General features: G+C 42.5%; 1 protein-coding gene across 6 annotated transcripts in view; it reads right to left on the bottom strand.

Annotated features, from left to right (window-relative positions):
• GTF2I (general transcription factor IIi) overlaps positions 1 to 20,705 on the bottom strand; it is a 109,889-nt gene that overhangs the window by 86,871 nt on the left and 2,313 nt on the right. For all 6 annotated transcript variants that reach the window (XM_047779899.1, XM_047779902.1, XM_047779900.1 and 3 more), the window contains exon 2: positions 697 to 800. In XM_047779899.1, coding sequence (XP_047635855.1) covers positions 697 to 795 — 99 coding nt within the window. In that variant the 5' untranslated portion in view covers positions 796 to 800. The remainder of the gene's footprint in view (positions 1 to 696; positions 801 to 20,705) is intronic.

Below are 20,705 nucleotides of genomic sequence, written 5' to 3'. Positions count from 1 at the left end.
CAGGCATGGCTCGGATCTGGCGTTGCTGCAGCTGTGGCATAGGCCTGAGGCTATAGCTATGATTCTACCCCTAGCCTGGGAACCTCCATATGCTGCAAGTGCGTCCCTAAAGAGACAAAAAGACAAAAAAAAAATCAAATATTACACTTAAATTCAAACTTAACCCTTGCAAAACAAGGGGTTGCTTAAGATATTGGGAGATAAAAAATAGAAATTAAATGTAAAGAATTACACATTCTCTTAAGTTAAAAACATTCTGAAACATGGTACGCAATTTGATTTAAAAGGCTTAAATTCCAAAGCTATCATTCATGCAAAAGAATCTATTTATTAAAAATAAAAAAAGACAGTGTATGAATTCCAAAAATAAGTCAATCTCATTCACAAGCCCAATCTTTTAAGTGCTGCACCCGCGACATATGGAAGTTCCCAGGCTATGGGCTGAATCAGAGATGCAGCTGCCGGCCTGCGCCACAGCCACAGCCATGGCAACACCTGATCCAAGCCACATCTGCGACCTACACCACAGCTCATGGCAACGCTGGATCCTTAACCCCCTGAGCAAGGCCAGGGATCAAACCCACAGCCTCACAGATACTAGTCAAGGTCGTTACTGCTGAGCCACAACGGGAACTCCGCACAAGCCCAATCTTATCCAAACATGGAGAAGTTTACAGACTTGCAAAGCCACCTCACCATGGATTCCAGGGCAGACATGAGGAACGTCACCACCATCCTGCTCTCCGAGGACTCCTCATCTTCAACAGGCAGCGTGGACATCGCGACTTGGGCCATGATCCCTAGGAGAGAGGAGCATTAAGAACGTGAGTGGGGCAACTTCAGTGTCCTGACCAACACACATTTAAACAAACTGCCAAATTTATAGTTTTTGGCATAAGAGAATAAAATAAGACTCAAAATTCAAGTATTCTCTTTGCCCCGACTCCTATTATCCCATAAGATAGAGAATCTACCCCCCAGCCTTCCATCTAGTTTTGTCTCCACAAAATTAGGTCAGCATCACCTCCCAAAATAAATTCAGATGTCACCCAGAACCAGTGAAAAAACTTCCCAAGTGAGAGGAAGAGGTAACGCACTTCACAATCCAGGGACAGTTTATCGCAGGTCAGCACAGAAGCAGGTGCAAACCCGCTTTCCCCCATGTGCACACAGATTACTGATCAAAGTGGGATCAGCAGACTGAGGCTAGGTGAAGAGAATTTCTTCTTTCTTACTATAAAGGAAATAGATTGCAAAACAAGTAACATCAAAGACTCCTTTGTAATACATGCTCTTTAGAAAACACTGTCTGGGACTTCCCGTCGTGGCGCAGTGGTTAACGAATCCGACTAGGAACCATGAGGTTGTGGGTTCGGTCCCTGCCCTTGCTCAGTGGGTTAAGGATCAGGCGTTGCTGGGAGCTGTGGTGTAGGTTGCAGACCAGGCTCGGATCCCGCGTTGCTGTGGCTCTGGCATAGGCCGGTGGCTACAGCTCCGATTCGACCCCTAGCCTGAGAACCTCCATATGCCACGGGAGCGGCCCAAGAAATGGCAAAAACACAAAAAAAGAAAAAGAAAAAAGAAAACATTGTCTGAGGGGTTCTCTTGTGGTGCAGCAAGTTAAGGATTGGGTGTTGTCACTGCTGTGGCACAGGCTGGATCCCTGGCCTGAAAATTTCCACACATCAGGGGCATGGCCAAAAATAAAAAAAAGCAAAAACACACCTCATAAAAACATTCTAGGAGTTTCCATTGTGGCACAGTGGGTTAAGGATCCGACTGCAGTAGCTTGGATCATTGTGGATGTACAGCTTCCATCCCCCATCCAGCAGTGGGTTACAGATCCAGCATTGCTGCAGCTATGGCACAGGGTGCACCTGTAGCTTGGATTCAGTGCCTGTCCAGGGAACTTCCACATGCCACAGGTGTAGGCCAAAAAAAAGGGAAGATCTATAAAAAATATTGAATCACTGTGTTCTGCGACTGAAATTAACATTATATCGTAAATCAACTATATTTCAACTTAAGAAAAGAGGCTGGAGTTCCCTTTGTGGCACATCGGAAACAAAGCTGACTAGTATCCATGAGGATGAAGGTTCCATCCCTGGCCTTGATCAGTAGGTCAAGAATCCGGCATTGCTATGAGCTGTGGTGCAGGTGGCAGACACAGCTCAGATCCGGCGTTGCTGTGGCTGTGGTGTAGGCGAGCAGCTGTAGCTCCAATTCGACCCATAGCCTGGGATCTTCTTTTTTTTTCCCCAAATCTACGGCCCTAAAAAAAAAGCAAATAAATAAATAAATGAATAGGCCGATCTATTTCCCTATCATTAAAAACTGTGACCTAGTGACCTAGTACCCCCATCTGTTAACATCTAAAAAGTAACTGCAGGAGTTCCCGTCGTGTCGCAGTGGTTAACGAATCCGACTAGAAACCATGAGGTTGCGGGTTCGGTCCCTGCCCTTGCTCAGTGGGTTAATGATCCAGCGTTGCCGTGAGCTGTGGTGTAGGTTGCAGACGCGGCTTGGATCCCGCGTTGCTGTGGCTCTGGCGCAGGCCGGTGGCTACAGCTCCGATTCGACCCCTAGCTTGGGAACCTCCATATGCCGCAGGAGCGGCCCAAAGAAATAGCAAAAAGACAAAAAAATAAAAAGTAACTGCAAGGCTAGATTTGGGCATCAAAAGATAAGGAAGCAGAGCTTCAGAGTTCTCTTGTGGGACAGAGGGTTAAGGATCCGGCACTGCCACTGCAGCAACTTAGGGCTGCTATGGCGCAGATTAGATCCCAGGCCCAGGAACTTTCTCAGGCCAGGGGTACGACAAAAAAAGAAAAGAACACTCAGAAGCTCCCCAATTAAAGAGGCCATGAGAAGTTGCTGCTGTGGTGCAACGGGATCAGCAGCATCTTGGGAGCACCGGGACACAGGTTTGATCCCCAGCCAGGCACAGTGGGTTAAGGATGTGGTGTTGCTGCAGCTGTGGCTTAGGTTACAACTGCAGCTCAGATCTAATCCCTGGCCTAGGAACTCCATCTGCCTCAGGACAGCAAAAAAAAAAAAAGAAGACGTCATGAAACACAAAATTTAAAGTCACTAAAATGGGAAAGTCAGTTCTTTGGAACAAAAAGGAAAATGCCAAAATGATTATGTCCTCCACAAAACAGGAAATACAAAAATGGTGGATTCCTTTCAATCTTTTTAAACACAGAAGAAAAATTCAACTAAAATAAATAATAAATAAGTAAATAAATATGAGGCCTAGGAGTGTTGCCAGAAATATGAGGCCTAGGAGTGTTGCCAGAACTCAGCCTCTGTTCACAGATTTTTGGGCAAAGGAGGCCCTAAAGACAGTGCCCTCCTTTGGACGACAAGAGGAAGTGACCTTAAAGTCTGCGAGTGGAAACAGAGCCACAGATAAGGAGGAGGGTAGGTGCAAGCTTGTTTTCTTCTTCGAAGCTATTATTTAGTGGCCTCAGGACTGGTTCTGATGGTCCCAGAGATGGACAGTGACCTTCATCAAATAGTTAACCTCCTCCATTTGTTGAGGTTTTAGTTCTGCAAAAAGAGTTCAGGGATGTGTATCCCTTCAGAGGGAAACAAGACCCTGCCCCAAGCCTCCATTATTGATTGCTTCACTTATTTTTTTGTCTTTTTAGGGCTGCACCCAGGGCATATGGAGGTTCCCAGGCTAGGGGTCAAATCAGAGCAGCAGCTGCCAGCCTACACCACAGCCACAGCAATGCCAGATCTGAACCGTATCTGCAACCACAGCTCACGGCAAGGCCAGATCCTTAACCCACAGGGCGAGGCCAGGGATCGAAGCTTCATCCTCATAGGATACTAGTCAGATTTGTTTCTGCTGAGCCACAAGCAGAACTCCTAACAGTCTTTATTTTCAAGAACAATTTATGAATAAGCCAAAGCTATTCTTACACTGCAAAGTTACAAATACCCAAGTAAACAGAATTTTTACTGCTTTATTTAATTATACAGCTTAAAGTATGCACTGACTCCATACGCATACACTTCATAGCTCAAGGAACACAAGAGGTTAGAGTTCCATCTATTCCCTCTCTCCAGGCCTCACTTCTCCTTGAGCAAATGGGTTTCTTTCCAAGACAAAAAGATGACATCTGCAAGTACCTTTAAGCTTATCACACTGTGATCCCAGCGGCAACAGACTATTTTCCTGATACTTTTTGACAAAAATTCTGTCACCCCACCAGCCTGAGGCTACCCTGAGCCTAGCCTGAGCTCAAGCTCACTATCTGTAAAACACTCTGATTAGCAGTCTAGCCAGAACCACGTGGAAAAGGAAGGTAAGCAGCTACTCCGAAAGCAAAGCAGGACACTTACCAGGAGAGAAGGGTCGGTGAGGTGTGCCAGAACACACACAAGAACACCTACCAGAGTCCACTCTATCTTCTTTCCCACTTTTTCAATTTCCCTAAACCTTCGACTTTGACTTTCTTTTTCGGCCTTGCCCCTGGAATGCCCAGGCCAGGGAACTGAACCTGAGCCGCAGCAGTGACAACAATGAATCCTTAACCACTAGGCCACCAGGGAACTCCCAATTCTGAATATTTTCTGACTTCATCTTGTATTTTCCTGATTAGATTTTGATTCTCCTTTATAAGTTTCAAACCTGAACTTAATTGACTTATTGCTATTTATCTTTTTTTTTTCCCCTTGCTTTTTAGGGCCACAACCGTGGCAAATGGAGGTTCCCAGGCTAGGGGTCAAATCAAAGCTACAACTGCTGGCCTATGCCACAGCCACAGCAATGCAGGCTCCTTAACCCACAGAGCTAGGCCAGGGATCAAACCTGCAACCTCATGGTTCCTAGTTGGATTCGTTTTAGCTGTGCCACGATGGGAACTCCTACTATTTATCTTTTTACCTTTTATCCTTTTGGCTATTGTTTTACAGAAGTAATGCCTTCTTTTATGTCCCTGAAAAAGACTCCAGCCAGTCTTTAAAATCTTGTTTCTTCACAGAGATCCATTTCAGGGATTAGGTTTATCTATGTCCTTACTGTACTGATCTGTTCTCAAAATAAACCAATAATTAACTACATGTAAGTGTTTTTATTTGACCATACTTTTGCTTTTTAGTTACTGATCCTTGTCATTAATGCTAAATAGCAAAATAATTTTTAAAATTTTATAGCGAGTCAAACAGAGCTCTGAAACATTTTCATATAGGCCATCATCACTCTAATGAAAAAAAAAAAAGCCCTAAGAGTCTCAATATTTTTTATTACGTTGATTGCTAAAATACTACTAAATTGTCAAGGAGTTCCCATTGTGGCTCGGTAGTAAGGAATCTAATATCCATGAGTATGCAGCTTCGATCCCTGGCCTCAATCAGTGGGTTTGGGTTAAGGATTTGGCAGACACAGCTCAGATCTGGCATTGCTGTGGCATAGGCCAGTGGCTGTAGCTCCAACTCGACCCCTAGCCTGGGAACTTCCATACACCACAGGTGTAGCCCTAAAAAGACAAAAATATAAATTAATTAATCAATTAATTAAAATAAATGTAAAAAAGAAAAAAAAAGATTAGCTGCCTTGATAAGATCATATAAAAAGTTAATTTATATCAAGGGACTAGAATTATATCTCCAAACTCCAAATTACATATTTCATGCACAATAATAATGAAAGAAGGACGGGTTTTTTTAAAAAAAGTAAATAACTACACATTGATTACAACTGTACAACGGGGCAATCTTCTCATGAGGCAGTAAATTAACTCCACTCATACGCAAACTAAAGCAAAAGTATACTACCATTTTTGTCCAAAAAGCAAATATGGTGGACACTGAAGAATCTATCAGTACATCGACATCAGTAACACTTTCTGAAAATAATAAGGGATACTGTTCAAAGGAAAAAATACGAATGAGTTACAGACCAACTGTCTTTTGTCATAAAACACTACTGACAGGCACTGCTAGGCACACATATCTGCATTAATAGTGACAGAAAGCCGTGAGAGCTGTTCAAGCCAAAGTTTATCTTAGCAAAACTTTATTAAAATTCCAAGATCCAAGACCCAGGCTCAACTAGGAGGAAATGGATTTGAACTGATTGAGGCACCAGGTCCACTAATTTATTGTCTTCTCAAAATTTTTCTACAGATTGCTTAGGTTATCTGTTATTTTTATATATAATAAGCAGCTAAGATCCACCTGTACATTTACTTAAGTGTGATGAAATAAACTTCAAGACTACAAATATCAGTAACTTTACTAACCTAATGTTTTATACTAAAGCCATATTCACTAAACCCCAGGTACTTGGATCGATTAAAATTGAGAAAATATTCAAAATTAGCTAAAATATTCACCACTAGGATATTGGCCATGGAAGACAACAGACAGTATTTAGGCCAGGTGATGTATCCAAGTATTCAACAACAGACTTAAGAGTTTTAAAAAGAGACAGAGAGAGAGCTAAAGAGAGAGGGGGGAAATATTTTAACCAGAAAAATCTTCCACCCAAACAAGTTTTTGACCTCCACTCCCAAAAATGCAGTGTGGCTTTCCTGCGCTGTGCATGCTTTCTCGGCACCAGTGTTTAAGATCCGTGAGCTCTTCCTTGGCCTTTTATTCCCCCCAGTGCCTTTTCAGTTGTTTCCATCCTTTGAGATCTAGTTCCAGGGTTTCTTTGTATATGAGTTGAGTTAAAACTCAAATTTACTTCTTTTTTTTTTTTTTGGCAGTGTCCATGGCATATGGAAATTCCTGGGCCAGGGACTGAATCCCCACCACAACAGCAACCTGAGGCAATGCAGTGACAACACTGGACATGCAACCGCTGAGCCACAAGAGAACTCCCCCAATTCTTTTTTATTAAGATCCACTAAAGCCAAGTTTCAAAAAAATTAATGACTAAAGGCACCACCATAGCCTTAGTTATACACACCAACAGAAGCATCTTCAGGAGTTCCCTTGTGTCACAGTAGGTCAAGAATGCGGTGTTGTAAACGCAGTGGCTAGAGTCACTTCTGTGGAGCGGGTTTGATCACTGGCCTGGGAACTTCCTCACATCCCACGGAGCCAAAAACAAAAAACAAACACAAATCCCTGGAGTTCCAGGTGTGGAGCTGCAGAGGCACAAGTTCAATGCCTGACTCAGCACAGTGCTTAAAGGATCTGGTGTTGCCACAGCTGTGGCATAGGTAACCCAGGAACGTCCATATGCCTCAGGAGTGGCCAAAAAAAGGGGAAAACAATTTATCACCTAAAATGTTATACATTTTGTCATAAAATGGTGCCTAAAATAAATGGAAAGGACCTAACAGTTGTCAGCTGGCTTTATCCTAAACAAGATTCAGTCCCATTACAATTAGTTTGGGTTATCGTGTAACATCATATTCCGGCAATCTTTTAAGCTGCCTAAATCCATCTACCTCTGAAACTGGTTAATACCTAATACCTCCATTTTGTACCAACAATTAATAAATACTAAAAGCTAAAGAATCTGTTTTCTCAGGAAATTTATTCATCCTTAAAATGTCATTACACATTTAGGGAGTTCCCGTCGTGGTGCAGTGGTTAACGAATCCGACTAGGAACCATGAGGTTGCGGGTTCGGTCCCTGCCCTTGCTCAGTAGGTTAACGATCTGGCGTTGCCATTAGCTGTGGTGTGGGTCGCAGATGCGGCTCGGATCCTACGTTGCTGTGGCTCTGGCGTAGGCGGGTGGCTACAGCTCCGATTCGACCCCTAGCCTGGGAACCTCCATATGCCGCGGGAGCGGCCCAAGAAATAGCAAAAAGACAAAAAAAAAAAAAAAGTCATTACACATTTAGCAAAATCAGTTTTGATTGTGAATGTAGAATTTATAAGTATCTTAACACTTTTTCAACATATTACCACTTGTTCTAGTCATATCCACTTAGTAGTTTCTATAGAAACTATGTCTAAGATAATTCACTGACCTATTAGTTTATCTTCTGAATGATCCCAAGAAATTAACTTAGTAACTTTTTTTTTTGTCTTTTTGCCTTTTCTAGGGCCACATCCACAGCATACGGAGGTTCCCAGGCTAGGGGTCTAATTGGAGCTGTAGCCACCGGCCTACACCACAGCTCACGGCAACGCCAGATCCTTAACCCACTGAGCAAGGGCAGGGATCGAACCTGCAACCTCATGGTTCCTAGTCAGATTCGTTAACCACTGTGCCACAGCGGGAACTCCTCACATGTCACCATCTTAAACATACTAAATTAGGAGTTCCCATCGTGGCACAGTGGTTAACGAATCCAATAGGAACCATGAGGTTTCGGGTTCGATCCCTGGCCTCGCTCAGTGGGTTAACGATCTGGCGTTGCAGTGAGTTGTGGTGTAGGTCACAGATGCAGCTTGGATCCCGCGTTGCTGTGGCTGTGGTGTAGGCCAGCAGCTACAGCTCTGATTAGACCCCTAGCCTGGGAGCATACGCCACAGGAGCAGCCCTAGAAAAGGCAAAGAGACAAAAAAAAAAAAAAAGAGAGAGAGAGAGAGAGGGTGACATGTGAACAACTGATAACTTAGAAAAACAATGTAAACTGACCAAGATCACAGATTAAAAAGAATCTAATCCATATCTGATTGTTAATTCCAAGTTCTTTCAAACCACATACATTATAAAATAGAATCCAATTTTTAATATTTTTAAATTCCACTATACACAAGATCTAAATTTCAGAAAAATTATTTTTAAGGACTCGGATAACACCTCTGAAGCAATTTTTAAGTCCAAGCACTAAACTTCATCCCTAAAAAATTAAAAGTAACAGTGTCACAGGACAAATAAACTTCACACCCATCCAACAAAACACAATGACATTCCTGCCCAAAATGCACTGGGCAAACCCAAATAAACCAGTATTTTATGAAATGACTGCCCTGTAACCCTCAAAAAGGTCAAGGGCATGAACATCAAAGACTAGGGAACTGTTCTAAAGTGACGTATATACAGTTTTTCTTTTTTGGGCTGCACCCACAGCTTGAAAGTTTCCAGGCCCGGGATTAGACCCAATTCACTGCAGAAACAACACCAGAACCTTAACCCACTGGGCCATAGAGGAACTCCATGAAATGAAGTATATTAGACAGGACAACTGGGAGAAAAGCACAAGGCTGGATTAGACCCTTTTGCTACAGAGTGACATTTGGCAAAACCTGAATGTGCTTTCTGGGTGAAGGATAATCAGTGGGAAATTTTTGTTCACTCTTCTTGTAACTACTTTGCAAAGTTCATGCGCTAATTAAAATTTTTCCTTGGAGTTCCCCTCGTGGCGCAGTGGTTAACGAATCTGCCTAGGAACCATGAGGTTGCAGGTTTGATCCCTGGCCTTGCTCAGTGGGTTAAGGATCTGGCGTTGCCGTGAGCTGTGGTGTAGGTCTCAGACGCGGCTCGGATCCCGTGTTACTGTGGCTCTGGTGTAGGCCAGTGGCTACAGCTCCGATTAGACCCCTAGCCTGGGAACCTCCATATGCCACGGGAGCAGCCCAAAGAAATAGCAAAAAGACAAAAAAAAAAATTTTTTTCCGATTTCTGCCGTATTTCATAACTGTTTAAGTCTTTTTACTTCTGTTGTGACAGGTGGAATATTAGTATTGGGAGAGCAGTAAATTACTGATTACAATTTGTCTCTATTAGCTAATGAAGAAAACGGGAAATGGACTCTTCTTGCTTCGTGCATTTCAAGGAAGGAGTGTTTGGAATTTCTTGTCAAAAGTGTAAAATGTACAGACTACTTTATCTAAAGACTAACAAATGAAACTTCACTAGATTACACATCAATCAAACTATATATCGAAGTCTTTTAAGTTACTTACTTACATCTTTTTTGGGGGGGCCGCACCTGCGGCATATGGAGGTTCCCAGGCCAGAGGCTGAATCGGAGCTGTAGCAGCCGCCCTATGCCACAGCCACAGCAACACGGGATCCAAGCCGAGTCTGTGACCTATACCACAGTCCACGGCAATGCCAGATCCTTAACCCACCGGGCAAGGCCAGGGATCGAACCCACAACCTCATGGTTCTTAGTCGGATTCTTTAACCACTGCGCCATGACAGGAACTCCTCAAGGTCTTTTAATTTAGATAGTTTTGTACTTATTACTGACCGAAAACCTGTAAGCTAGGAGGCTGAAAAGGGAAGGTGTTCCCATCCCATTGCTACGCACAGTCGGCATCACGACACACTGGCGGAATTCAAGAATGAATAGAGGTTCCTGGCTAACATCCCCCCTAATACCAGAATACCAAATGCTATCAAACTCGATCACTGGGGAGTTCCCCGGCAGCACAGTGGGTTAAGGATCCAAGATTGTCAATGCTGTGGGCTCAGGTCAGTGCTGTGGCGTGGGTTTGATCCTGGTCTAAGTGTGGGTGTGGCCAAAAATGTAATTTAAAAAATAAAAGAATAATTTTCAAAAAAAATCATAGAGAATCCCAACAGTGCCTACTTTAGGACACAGTACTGCTATGAGGATTAAATGCATTAATGTAAGTGGTGCTTAGAACACTAAACTCAAAATAAGCTTTCAAAATTTGTTACTAGTTACTATCACTGGTATTCCTGGCCAGGCCCCACCCCCACACCGCTAGTTTTGACATATTCTCCAACAGAGTTTGCTACTTTTAAAGTACCAATCTGCAATTACTGGATTAGTTCACCAGGAGCTTCTGTAATAAATGTAATTGTCTCTGCCATTGCTGCCTTAGAAGAGCCTTCTTCTACAAATGAGCCCTTTCAGTACCTTTTGCTCCTCAATTCTCCCCTCCAAACTAAGCCTTGCCAGTTTGTCCCATGCTTTATCTGTAAAATGATTTCCAAAACATTCCTCAGTGGCACCATTCTCAGGCTAGCCTCTGGTTTGTCCAGGCAATGTCCCACAAGCAGAACTTCTTGGATAAGACCAGTTCACCAGAGACTACACTAGATCCTTACACTCCCAGAATGTCCTTATTCTTGGCTAATTAACACAGAACTTTTTTCTTTTCTTTTTTGGCCGACCCGGGACACATGGAGTTCCCAGGCCAGGGATTAGATCCAAGCCACAGTTTCAACCTACGCTGCAGCTGGGGCAACAACAGACCCTTTAACCCACCGTGCTGAGCCAGGATTAAACCTACATCCCGGTGCTGCAGAGATACGCCAATTCCACTGCGCCACAGTAGGAACTCCAGAAGAATATTTTATATACATCTTTAAGAGCTTATCTCCAGCAGCTTAACAGGTATTTCCCAAGGGAATAAATTAGAATGGTATATGATTTAGAGGTTCCACTTTATAATTATTTAGTAACAGGAATTCCTGTTGTGGCTCGACAGGTTAAGGATCCAGCATTGCCACAAGCTGCAGTGTAGGTCACAGCTGCAGTTCAGGTCCGGTGTTGCCATACCTGTGCCATAGGCCCCAGCTGCAGCTCTGATTTGATCCCTATCTGGGGAGACTTCCAAATGCTGCAGGCACAGCCGTAAATAAAAAGAAAATATATATATATAAAAAGTATCATAATTTATATTACTGTTATCATATATATTTAACATATACATCTCAGCAAACAAAAGAAACAGAGCCAAAGAGACCTTTTAAGTTCATTTTAACTTTCATTATTTTTAGAAATTATATATATAATGGCAAGTGCTTAGAAATAAAATTAGAAATCCCTAAGACAAATTTTTTATCAAGATTTATTTTTAGGAGTTCCCGTGGTGGTACAGCAGAAACTAAACTGACTAGGAACCATGAGGTTGTGGGTTCGCTCCCTGGCCTTGCTCAGTGGGTTAAGGATCCAGCGTGGCCGTGAGCTGGGGTGTAGGTTGCACATGCGGCTCGGATCCCTTGCTGCTGTGGCTCTGGTGTAGGCCGGCAGCAACAGCTCTGATTAGACCCCTGGCCTGGGAACCTCTATATGCCATATGCCGCTGGTGCGGCCCTAAAAAGACAAAAGACAAAAGAAAAAAAAAGATTAATTTTTAAGGGCATTCCCATTGTGGCTCAGTGAGTTAAGAACCCAACTAGTACCCATGAGGATATGGGTTTGATCCTTGGCCTCGCTCAGTGGGTTAAAGATTTGGCATTGCCACAGGCTGCTGCATAGGTCACAGATGGGACTTGGATCTGGTGTTGCTGTGGTACAGACTGGCTGCTGCAACTCCAATTCGACTCCTAGCCCAGGAACTTCCATATGCCGCAGGTGCAGGTGCAGCCCTCACCCACTCCCCCACCCCCCACTCCGCCAGAAAAAGACTGATTTTTTAAGCCAAGGCTTTTAAGTGTTAGGGTTTTTTGTCTTTTTGTTTTGTTTTTATTTCTTGCAGTGCCCAAGGCATACAGAAGTTCCCAGGCCAGGCATCAAAAGCACGCCACAGTTGAAACCAGAGTCACAGCAATGACAACCCAGGATTCTTATAACCCACTGAGCCACAAGGAAACTCTAAGGCTTTTAAGCTTTTACAGCATGCTATGCTTATATTTTAAGATATACTTCTTCATTTCTTTTCGCTGAAATAAAGCTGGTAATTATCATCAGTAAAAACCAAGTGATCTCTCAAGAAAAAAACCACATTTGAAAGGTCAAGATTTGAGGTGACAGGCAACTGTTTTTTTGGTTTTGTTTTGGTCTTTTTAGGGCTGCACCCACAGCATATAGAAGTTCCCAGGCTAGAGGTAAAATTAGAGCTGCAGCTGCCGGCCTACACCACAGCCACAGCAATGCCAGATCCAAGAAGCATCTGTGACCTTCACAGCAGCTTTTGGCAACACAGGATCCTTAACCCACTGATCACCAGTATCCTCATGGATATTAGTCAGGTTCTTAACCCACTGAGAACTCCCAACAACTGTTACTTTTATACTTAAAACTTACCCTCTCCATTTTCAGAAAAAATGTGAAGACAGCTAACAAAGACAGCTAAATTTTACTTTTTAAAAAGCCAGGTGAGGAGTTCCCGTCGTGGCGCAGTGGTTAACGAACCCAACTAGAAACCATGAGGTTGTGGGTTCGATCCGTGGCCTCGCTCAGTGGGTTAAGGATCCCGCGTTGCTGTGAGCTGTGGTGTAGGTTGCAGACGCAGCTCAGATCCTACGTTGCTGTGGCTGTGGTGTAGGCCGGTGGCTACAACTCCGATTAGACTCCTAGCCTGGGAACCTCCATATGCCAAGGGCATGGCCCTAGAAAAGACAAAAAAAAAAAAAAAAAGCCAGGTAAGTAGTTCCCATTAGGGCTCAGCAGTAACAAACCTGACTAGTAACCATGATACTGCGGGTTCAAGCCCTAGCCTTGCTCAGTGGGTCAGGGATCTGGCATTGCCATGAGCTATGGTGTAGGCTGGCAGCTGTAGCTCCGACTGGACCCCTAGCCTGGGAACCTCCATATGCCATGGGTGCACAGTCCTAAAAAGCAAGAAAATAAAACAAAATAACTTAAGAGTTCCCGCTGTGGCACAGCAGAAACAATCCAACTAGTAACCATGAGGTTGTGAGTTCAATCCCTGGCCTACCAGCTCAGTGGGTTAAGGATCCAGCATTGCCTAGAGCTCTGGTGTAGTTCTGCATTGCTGTGGCTGTGGTGTAGCCTGGCAGCTATAGCTTTGATTCAACCCCTAGCCTGGGAATTTCCATATGCTGAGGGTGTAGCCCTCAAAAAAAATTAAAGTGTCAAAACATCACTGCTTTATTCCATTTTTTAAATTTTCCCCAGTTTTTTTGAGATATAATTAACATATAACATCATGTAAATTTAAAGTAAACAGCTAATCACTTCTTCGAAATGTAATATACACACCCTTTTTATTCCTTTTCTTTTTTTCAGCTGCACCCTCGGCATATGGAGGTTCTCAGGCCAGGGATCAAATCCCAGCCGCAGCTGCAACCTGCACCACAGCTGCAGTAATGCCAGTCCTTAACCCACTGCACCAGGCCAGGATCAAACCTGCACCTCCACAGCAACCCAAAGGCACTGCAGCTGAATCCTTAATCCACTGTACCACAGTGGGAACTCCAAGATGTATACCTTTTAAAGCATATGTCCACAAGCATGAAAATTTGCTTATACCAAATCTACTCAAAGATTGTTTCACAATTAAAATTAAAACATCACCTTGGAGTTCCCGTCGTGGCGCAGTGGTTAACAAATCCGATTAGGAACCATGAGGTTGCGGGTTCGGTCCCTGCCCTTGCTCAGTGGGTTAACGATCCGGCGTTGCCGTGAGCTGTGGTGTAGGTTGCAGACGCGGCTCGGATCCCACGTTGCTGTGGCCCTGGCGTAGGCCGGTGGCTACAGCTCCAATTGGACCCCTAGCCTGGGAACCTCCATATGCCACGGGAGCGGCCCAAGAAATAGCAAAAAAAAAAAGACAAAAAAAAAATCACCTTGCTCCAAATATTTAAAAAAAAAAAATAGACTGTATATACAAACTGAAGTTACGAGTCTTGACCCTAACACTTTCAACAAACAACAGAATTGAGGAGTTCCCACTGTGACAGAACAAGACTGGCAGCATCTTGGGAGCGGTGAGTACAGTTTCCATCCCCGCCCCCAGTAGTTGCTTAGGGATGGATCCACCATTGGTACAGCTGAGGCACAGACCACAGCTGCGACTTGGATCTGATCCCTGGCTCACAACTCCGTATGCGGCAGGGAGACCAAAAATGAAGGAAAAAAAACAGACAATAGAATTTGCCCATACTAGTATTTTCCCAGAAAGAGATTGTGGGAAATCTCACACAATACCTAACCCACCCACAAGGCCTTCAATATGTTGGATAAATGGATAAATGAGTACTGTTCCAAATGTAATAAGGGATTTCTTCGTTTCCAAACCTTAAAATATAGACAAAGAACAGTGAACAATAGCTGAAACATTCATTTTATTATTTTTTACAAAAATGTTTTTCCTATAGGTAAAACTAATTTTTTTTTTTTTGTCTTTTTGCCATTTCTTGGGCCGCTCCAGGGGCATATGGAGGTTCCCAGGCTAGGGGTCGAATCGGAGCTATAGCCACCGGCCTACACCAGAGCCACAGCAACGCAGGATCCGAGCCACGTCTGCAACCTACACCACAGCTCACGGCAACGCTGGATCATTAACCCACTGAGCAAGGGCAGGGACCGAACCCGCAACCTCATGGTTCCTAGTTGGATTCGTTAACCCCTGCGCCACGACGGGAACTCCAAAAACTAATTTTTTTTAATTATAAAATAAGTAAATTCAAAAATGAGTATCTATGGAAGTTCCTATTGGGGTTCACTCAAGGAACCTGGCTGGTAGCCATGAGGATGCAGGCTGGATCCCTGGCCTCGCTCAGTGGGTTGGGGATCTGGCGTTGCCACAAGCTATGGTGTAGGTCACAGACATGGCTCAGATCTGGTGTTGCTGTGGCTGTGGCATGGGCCAATGGCTATAGCTCTGATTTGACCCCAGGCCTGGGAGCTTCCATGTGTCACAGGTGGGGCCCTGAAAAACAAAAACAAAAACAAAACCTGAGTATCTAGGTAGGTAAAGTGATTATGCCATTGTTTCATAACAAACCCTAAGAAAAAGTACTCTGGGAATTTCCTGGTGACCTAGTGGGGGGTTAAGGATCCAGCATTGTCATTACTGTAGCTTGAGTCACTGCTGCGGTGTGTGTGTTCAATCCCTGGCTCAGGAACTTCTGCATGCCATGGGTACCACCAGAAAAGAAAAAAAAAGAGAGAGAGAAAGAGAGAGAGAAAGTAATGACCCAGCAATCCCACTAAGTATAAACACAAAAAAAAACTGACAACAGGGACTCAAACTACTTGTACACCCATGTTCATGTTGCAATTCTGTAATGCCCAATTATGTATAAACAATCTAAATGTCCATCAATGGATGAATGGGAAAAAAAATGCAGTACTCTTCAGCCATAAAAAAGGAATGAAGTTCTGATGCATGCTACCACATAGATGACCCTTGAAAATATTACTCCAGGTGAAATAGCCAGGACACAATAGGAGTATTGTATGATTCCACTTACATGAAATATCTAAAGTAGGCAAATAAAGAGAGATATAAAGTAAATTAGGGATTACCAAGGACTAAGGGGAGGAAGAAATGGGAAATTATCAATGGGTTTCTATTTGGGGTCATGAGAACGATTTTGCAAATAGTGGTGCTGGTTGTACAACATTGTGAATGTAAGTAATCACTGAATTTTAAAGGCTTAACATTCTTAAAATGGCAACAACAAAAAAGGGGAGGGGTGAGAAAGAATAGCAGGAAAACATGAAGCTAATGAATCTCCTTGTACTCCTTTAACCAATTTCCAACTAATTCCAATACTAGGGTCAATTTCTCCGTGCTCTCCTTACACATAAAGCGGGCACTGTACATATAATTCAGCAATACCACTCCTGGGCATATACTCATACAAAACTATAATTTGAAGATATACCCACCCCTATGTTCACAGCAGCAATATTTAAAATAGCCAAGAAATGAAAATAAGCTAAATGTTCATTCAAAGATGAATGGATAAAGATATGGGCCACACACACAGGAATATCACTCAACCATAAAAAAGCATGAAATAATACCATTTGCAGCAACATGCGTGGACCCAGAGACAATCGTACTAAGAAAAAGACAAATACCACATGATATCACTTACATGTGGACTCTAAAGACAGACATGAACATATCTACAAAGCAGAAACAGACTCACAGACATAGAGAAAAGACTTTTGGTTGTCAAGGGGGAGGGAGTGTGGGAGGGAAGGATTAGGAGTTTGGGATCAGCAGATGCAAACTATTACACATACGATGGATAAACAGCAAGGTCCTACTGTACAACATAGGGAACTATAGTCAAGATCCTAGGGTAAGCCATAACGGAAAAGAATATGAAAAAGAATATATGTGTATAACTGAGTCACTTTGCTGTACAGCAGAAATTAACCCAGCATTGTAAGTTAACTACACATCAATACAATTTAGAAATAAATAAATAAATAAGGTGGGCGTTGTACATGCTGTCATCCTCCTTTGTCAAACCATCACCTCAATAAAGTAATCTAACCTAAGTGTTTTAAAGTCTGGGGCCACAGAGTTCCCCAGTGGTCTAGTGGTTGGGATTCGGTGCTGCCACTACTGCAGCCCAGGTTCAATCCCTGGTCTGGGAACCTATACCCCACATCAAGCTGCGGTACACCACAGGTACACCACAGCCAACCTAAGATTCTGAAATAAAGAAGTATTTTTAAAAAACAAAATAGGGAGTTCCCGCCGTGGTGCAATGATGAACAAATCTGACTAGGAACCATGAGGTTGCGGGTTCAATCCCTGCCCTTGCTCGGTGGGTTAAGGATCTGGCGTTGCTGTAAGCTGTGGTATAGGTCACAGATATGGCTCGGATCCCACGTTGCTGTGGATCTGGCGTAGGCTGGTGGCTACAGCTCCGATTTGACCCCTGCCTGGGAGCCCCCACATGCTGCAGGAGCAGCCCTAGAAAAGGCAAAAAAAAGACAAAAAAAATTAAAAAAAAATAAATAGGAGTTCCCATCGTGGCGTAGTGGTTAACGAATCCAATCCGACTAGGAACCATGAGGTTGCAGGTTCGGTCCCTGCCCTTGCTCAGTGGGTTAACGATCCGGCGTTGCCGTGAGCTATGGTGTAGGTGGCAGACGCGGCTCGGATCCTGTGTTGCTGTGGCTCTGGTGTAGGGCGGCGGCTACAGCTCCGATTTGACCCCTAGCCTGGGAACCTCCATATGCCGCGGGAGCGGCCCTAGAAATGGCAGAAAGACAAAAAAAAAATAAATAAAAAATAAATAAATAAATAACAAAATAAAATCTGAGGCCAAGAACACATTTTAATTTTAGTTCCATTGCAATACTTCATTTTCTTTAAGCCAGTTTTGGTCTGAATATCCAATCTACACAAAACTCTATTCACATTTATGTTACAGTCAACTCTAAGATCTTTTTCTAAACATAAATTCTTTCTTCTTTTTTTTTCACAGAGCCATACCTGCAGCATATGAAAGTTCCCAAGGCAGAGATCAAATGAGAGCTGCAGCTGCCAGTCTTATGCCAAGGTAACATGAGATCTGAAATGCATCTGTGACCGAGGCCACACCTTGCAGCAACACTGATCCCCAACCCACTGACCGAGGCCAGGGATTGAACCTGCATCCTCAGAGACAATGCTGGATCCTTAACCCATTGACTCACAAGTTACTCCATAACAAATTCTTAAAAACAAACAACATATAAGCAAAGTTTTCTCAGGTTTCATTAATCCAACTGTCAATTTCTAATAAAACACTTATGTGAGACCACAAATAACTAAGCTTTTCCTACCTTCTTTAATTGCCCTATATAAAAAGCAAAGAAACTGCACTTAGCCCTCAACTCATTTATTAGTTTCTATTGCAAATACATCAACATCCCCAGTGGGGAAAGAAGATACCACCTCTAAAACTTATATAATAGCTGAAAGCTTAAGACAGAAAATAGATGGAGTGACTTTATGTGCTGGGTAACTATTTTTCAATTATAAGTTCACACTTTACAAGGTAGACATTAATCTCCATCACAGATATTCACAAGCTGTCTACTCACCAGGGCTCATTCTAACCAGATACCCCAAACAGGACCAAACACTTCACTATTCACTGCTTCTGCAATTATACCAGAATACAACCATATACAGTACTTTAAGAAGGAAAAAAAATTATTTCCTTTGCCATACTACAAAGAGAATAATAATCCAATAGTCACAAGAGGAAAAAATCCCAGAAGAACAGGTCCTTACTCTCACAGAATTTATATTCTCCAGTTTGTGGAGATTAACCTTGTAGTTAGGATTCCAAGGACTGGTATTACTCATAAAAATTTTATTTTCTTAGAAAATTCAATTTCTCTAAAGTACTAAACATAGTATTTGATTTTTTAATTCACCCGATCATGACAACAACCCTAAAAGAGAAACAGGTTCTATCATCATCAACCCCATTTTTTTAAATAGGGGAACTGAGGAACAAAGACGTCAAGTGAAATGCCCAAGGTAACACAACCAGGGTGTGGCAGGAGCTAGGATTTGAATCCAGGAGTCTGATTTCAAAAACCTTGTCTATACCTACTAAACCATACTCCCTCTCTCTCAATTATAAATTCATGTTGCCTCTTACACTTTTTTTTTCTTTTGGCCACAGCATGTGGAAGTTCCTGGGCCAGGGATCAAACCCAAACCACTGCAGTGACAACGCTGGTCCCTTAACACCTGCAGCACAGGAGAACACCTCAAGTTACACTTTTTAAATAAACTAATTTTTTAAAAATCCTCTATAGTTTTTAACCAAGTTACAACCAAGAACATGGTCAATCCTCCATCAACTCTGACAATCCCTGACTATATGGAACTTTCCCTTACTTTCCCACTAGGCTAAAGTGGGAAAAAGCAGAGTAGTGCCAGAAACAGGCCTGAGATACGAAGACAAGAACTGTGGAAACAAAAAGGGAAAAAGAAAACAAATACAGGAAAACTGCATCGGTCAGTGTTGCAGTAAAGGAAAGACAAGGAAGAAGCAAAATAGTAAAGGAAGAAAGAAGAATGAAAAATGAAGATTATTAAGATGATATCTCTCAGCACTTCTGATTTATCCACATAATTTTTTTCTGGTACACATACATCCTCTAAAATACTAATTCTTAATTTTACTTCCCCAGGCCTCAGCTACACTCTGGTTAACTGAATAATCTTCATATTGCTATGCTACCATTTAAGCTCACAGATTACAAGGAAACTCTACTTTCCAATTATAATGAACAATTAATTGTTTCCTACTTTCTTTCAGTCAGTAACAATGATCCAAATAAATGTAGATAACTTTGGAAGAAATATGGTACCAATGACCTTTGGTAAATTGCTATTAATAAAATCCTTGGCAATTATCTTTCAGATAGATTACCTCTAATGCATTTCAGAAAAGTGAAATAGCATTCTCAGAGTACAACTTCCCAAACAATTCTTCAAAAAAGGCTTTCCTTAGGCATACATAAAAAGTATTTAATCAGCATCTGTTAGAGCCAATAGTTAAGACAATTTCATGTTAATTACACCACAGCAGTTATGAAGAGGATTCCGGTATTTTAAAAATTCATGTTTTCAAAGAAGAATGAAACAATGATAGAACTGAATTAGGTGCGATGCAATGTAAATATCTAATCACCAGAAAACAGAAAAAGTGAAGTAGCTTTTAGTAGTTTTTTAGTGTTTGATTTATGGATCCTTTAGACAGTAACAACCTGGAGCAGGGACTTTGTCTTTTATATTTTATGTTTGGTCTTTTATATTTTATGTTTGGGATCGCACCATCATCAAAAAAAAGACATTTTTGTATATTAATCCCAGTCCTCCTACCTAAATGAGATTTACTTTCCCCAGAGAGCACTCTAGTACACTAAAAAATGAAAAATCTTTCTCACCGAGACTTGTGCCCCAAGAAAAAGAACCCAAAAGCCTACATTTTAACAAAACAAATCTTTGTAGTCATATTCTTAAGTCAACCAAATCACTGGTACGTGGAACTTGGGGGGTTGGGGGAAGATGGGGAGCTCCAGGGGATCTGCCTGCCTCCTCTTGGCCCAAATGCCTGGGTTCCAAGCCCAGGCACTACCAACTCTTCTGAGTCCCAGACTTTAGAAGCAAATAGGATGCTTCAAGCATCTGTGGAAGGAG

Source organism: Phacochoerus africanus, chromosome 5 (genome assembly GCF_016906955.1).
Source record: "Phacochoerus africanus isolate WHEZ1 chromosome 5, ROS_Pafr_v1, whole genome shotgun sequence".
In the NCBI taxonomy this organism is placed as follows: domain Eukaryota; kingdom Metazoa; phylum Chordata; class Mammalia; order Artiodactyla; family Suidae; genus Phacochoerus; species Phacochoerus africanus.
The sequence above is the reverse complement of the archived record's forward strand: the minus strand, read 5'-3'. Positions and strand labels throughout refer to the sequence as shown.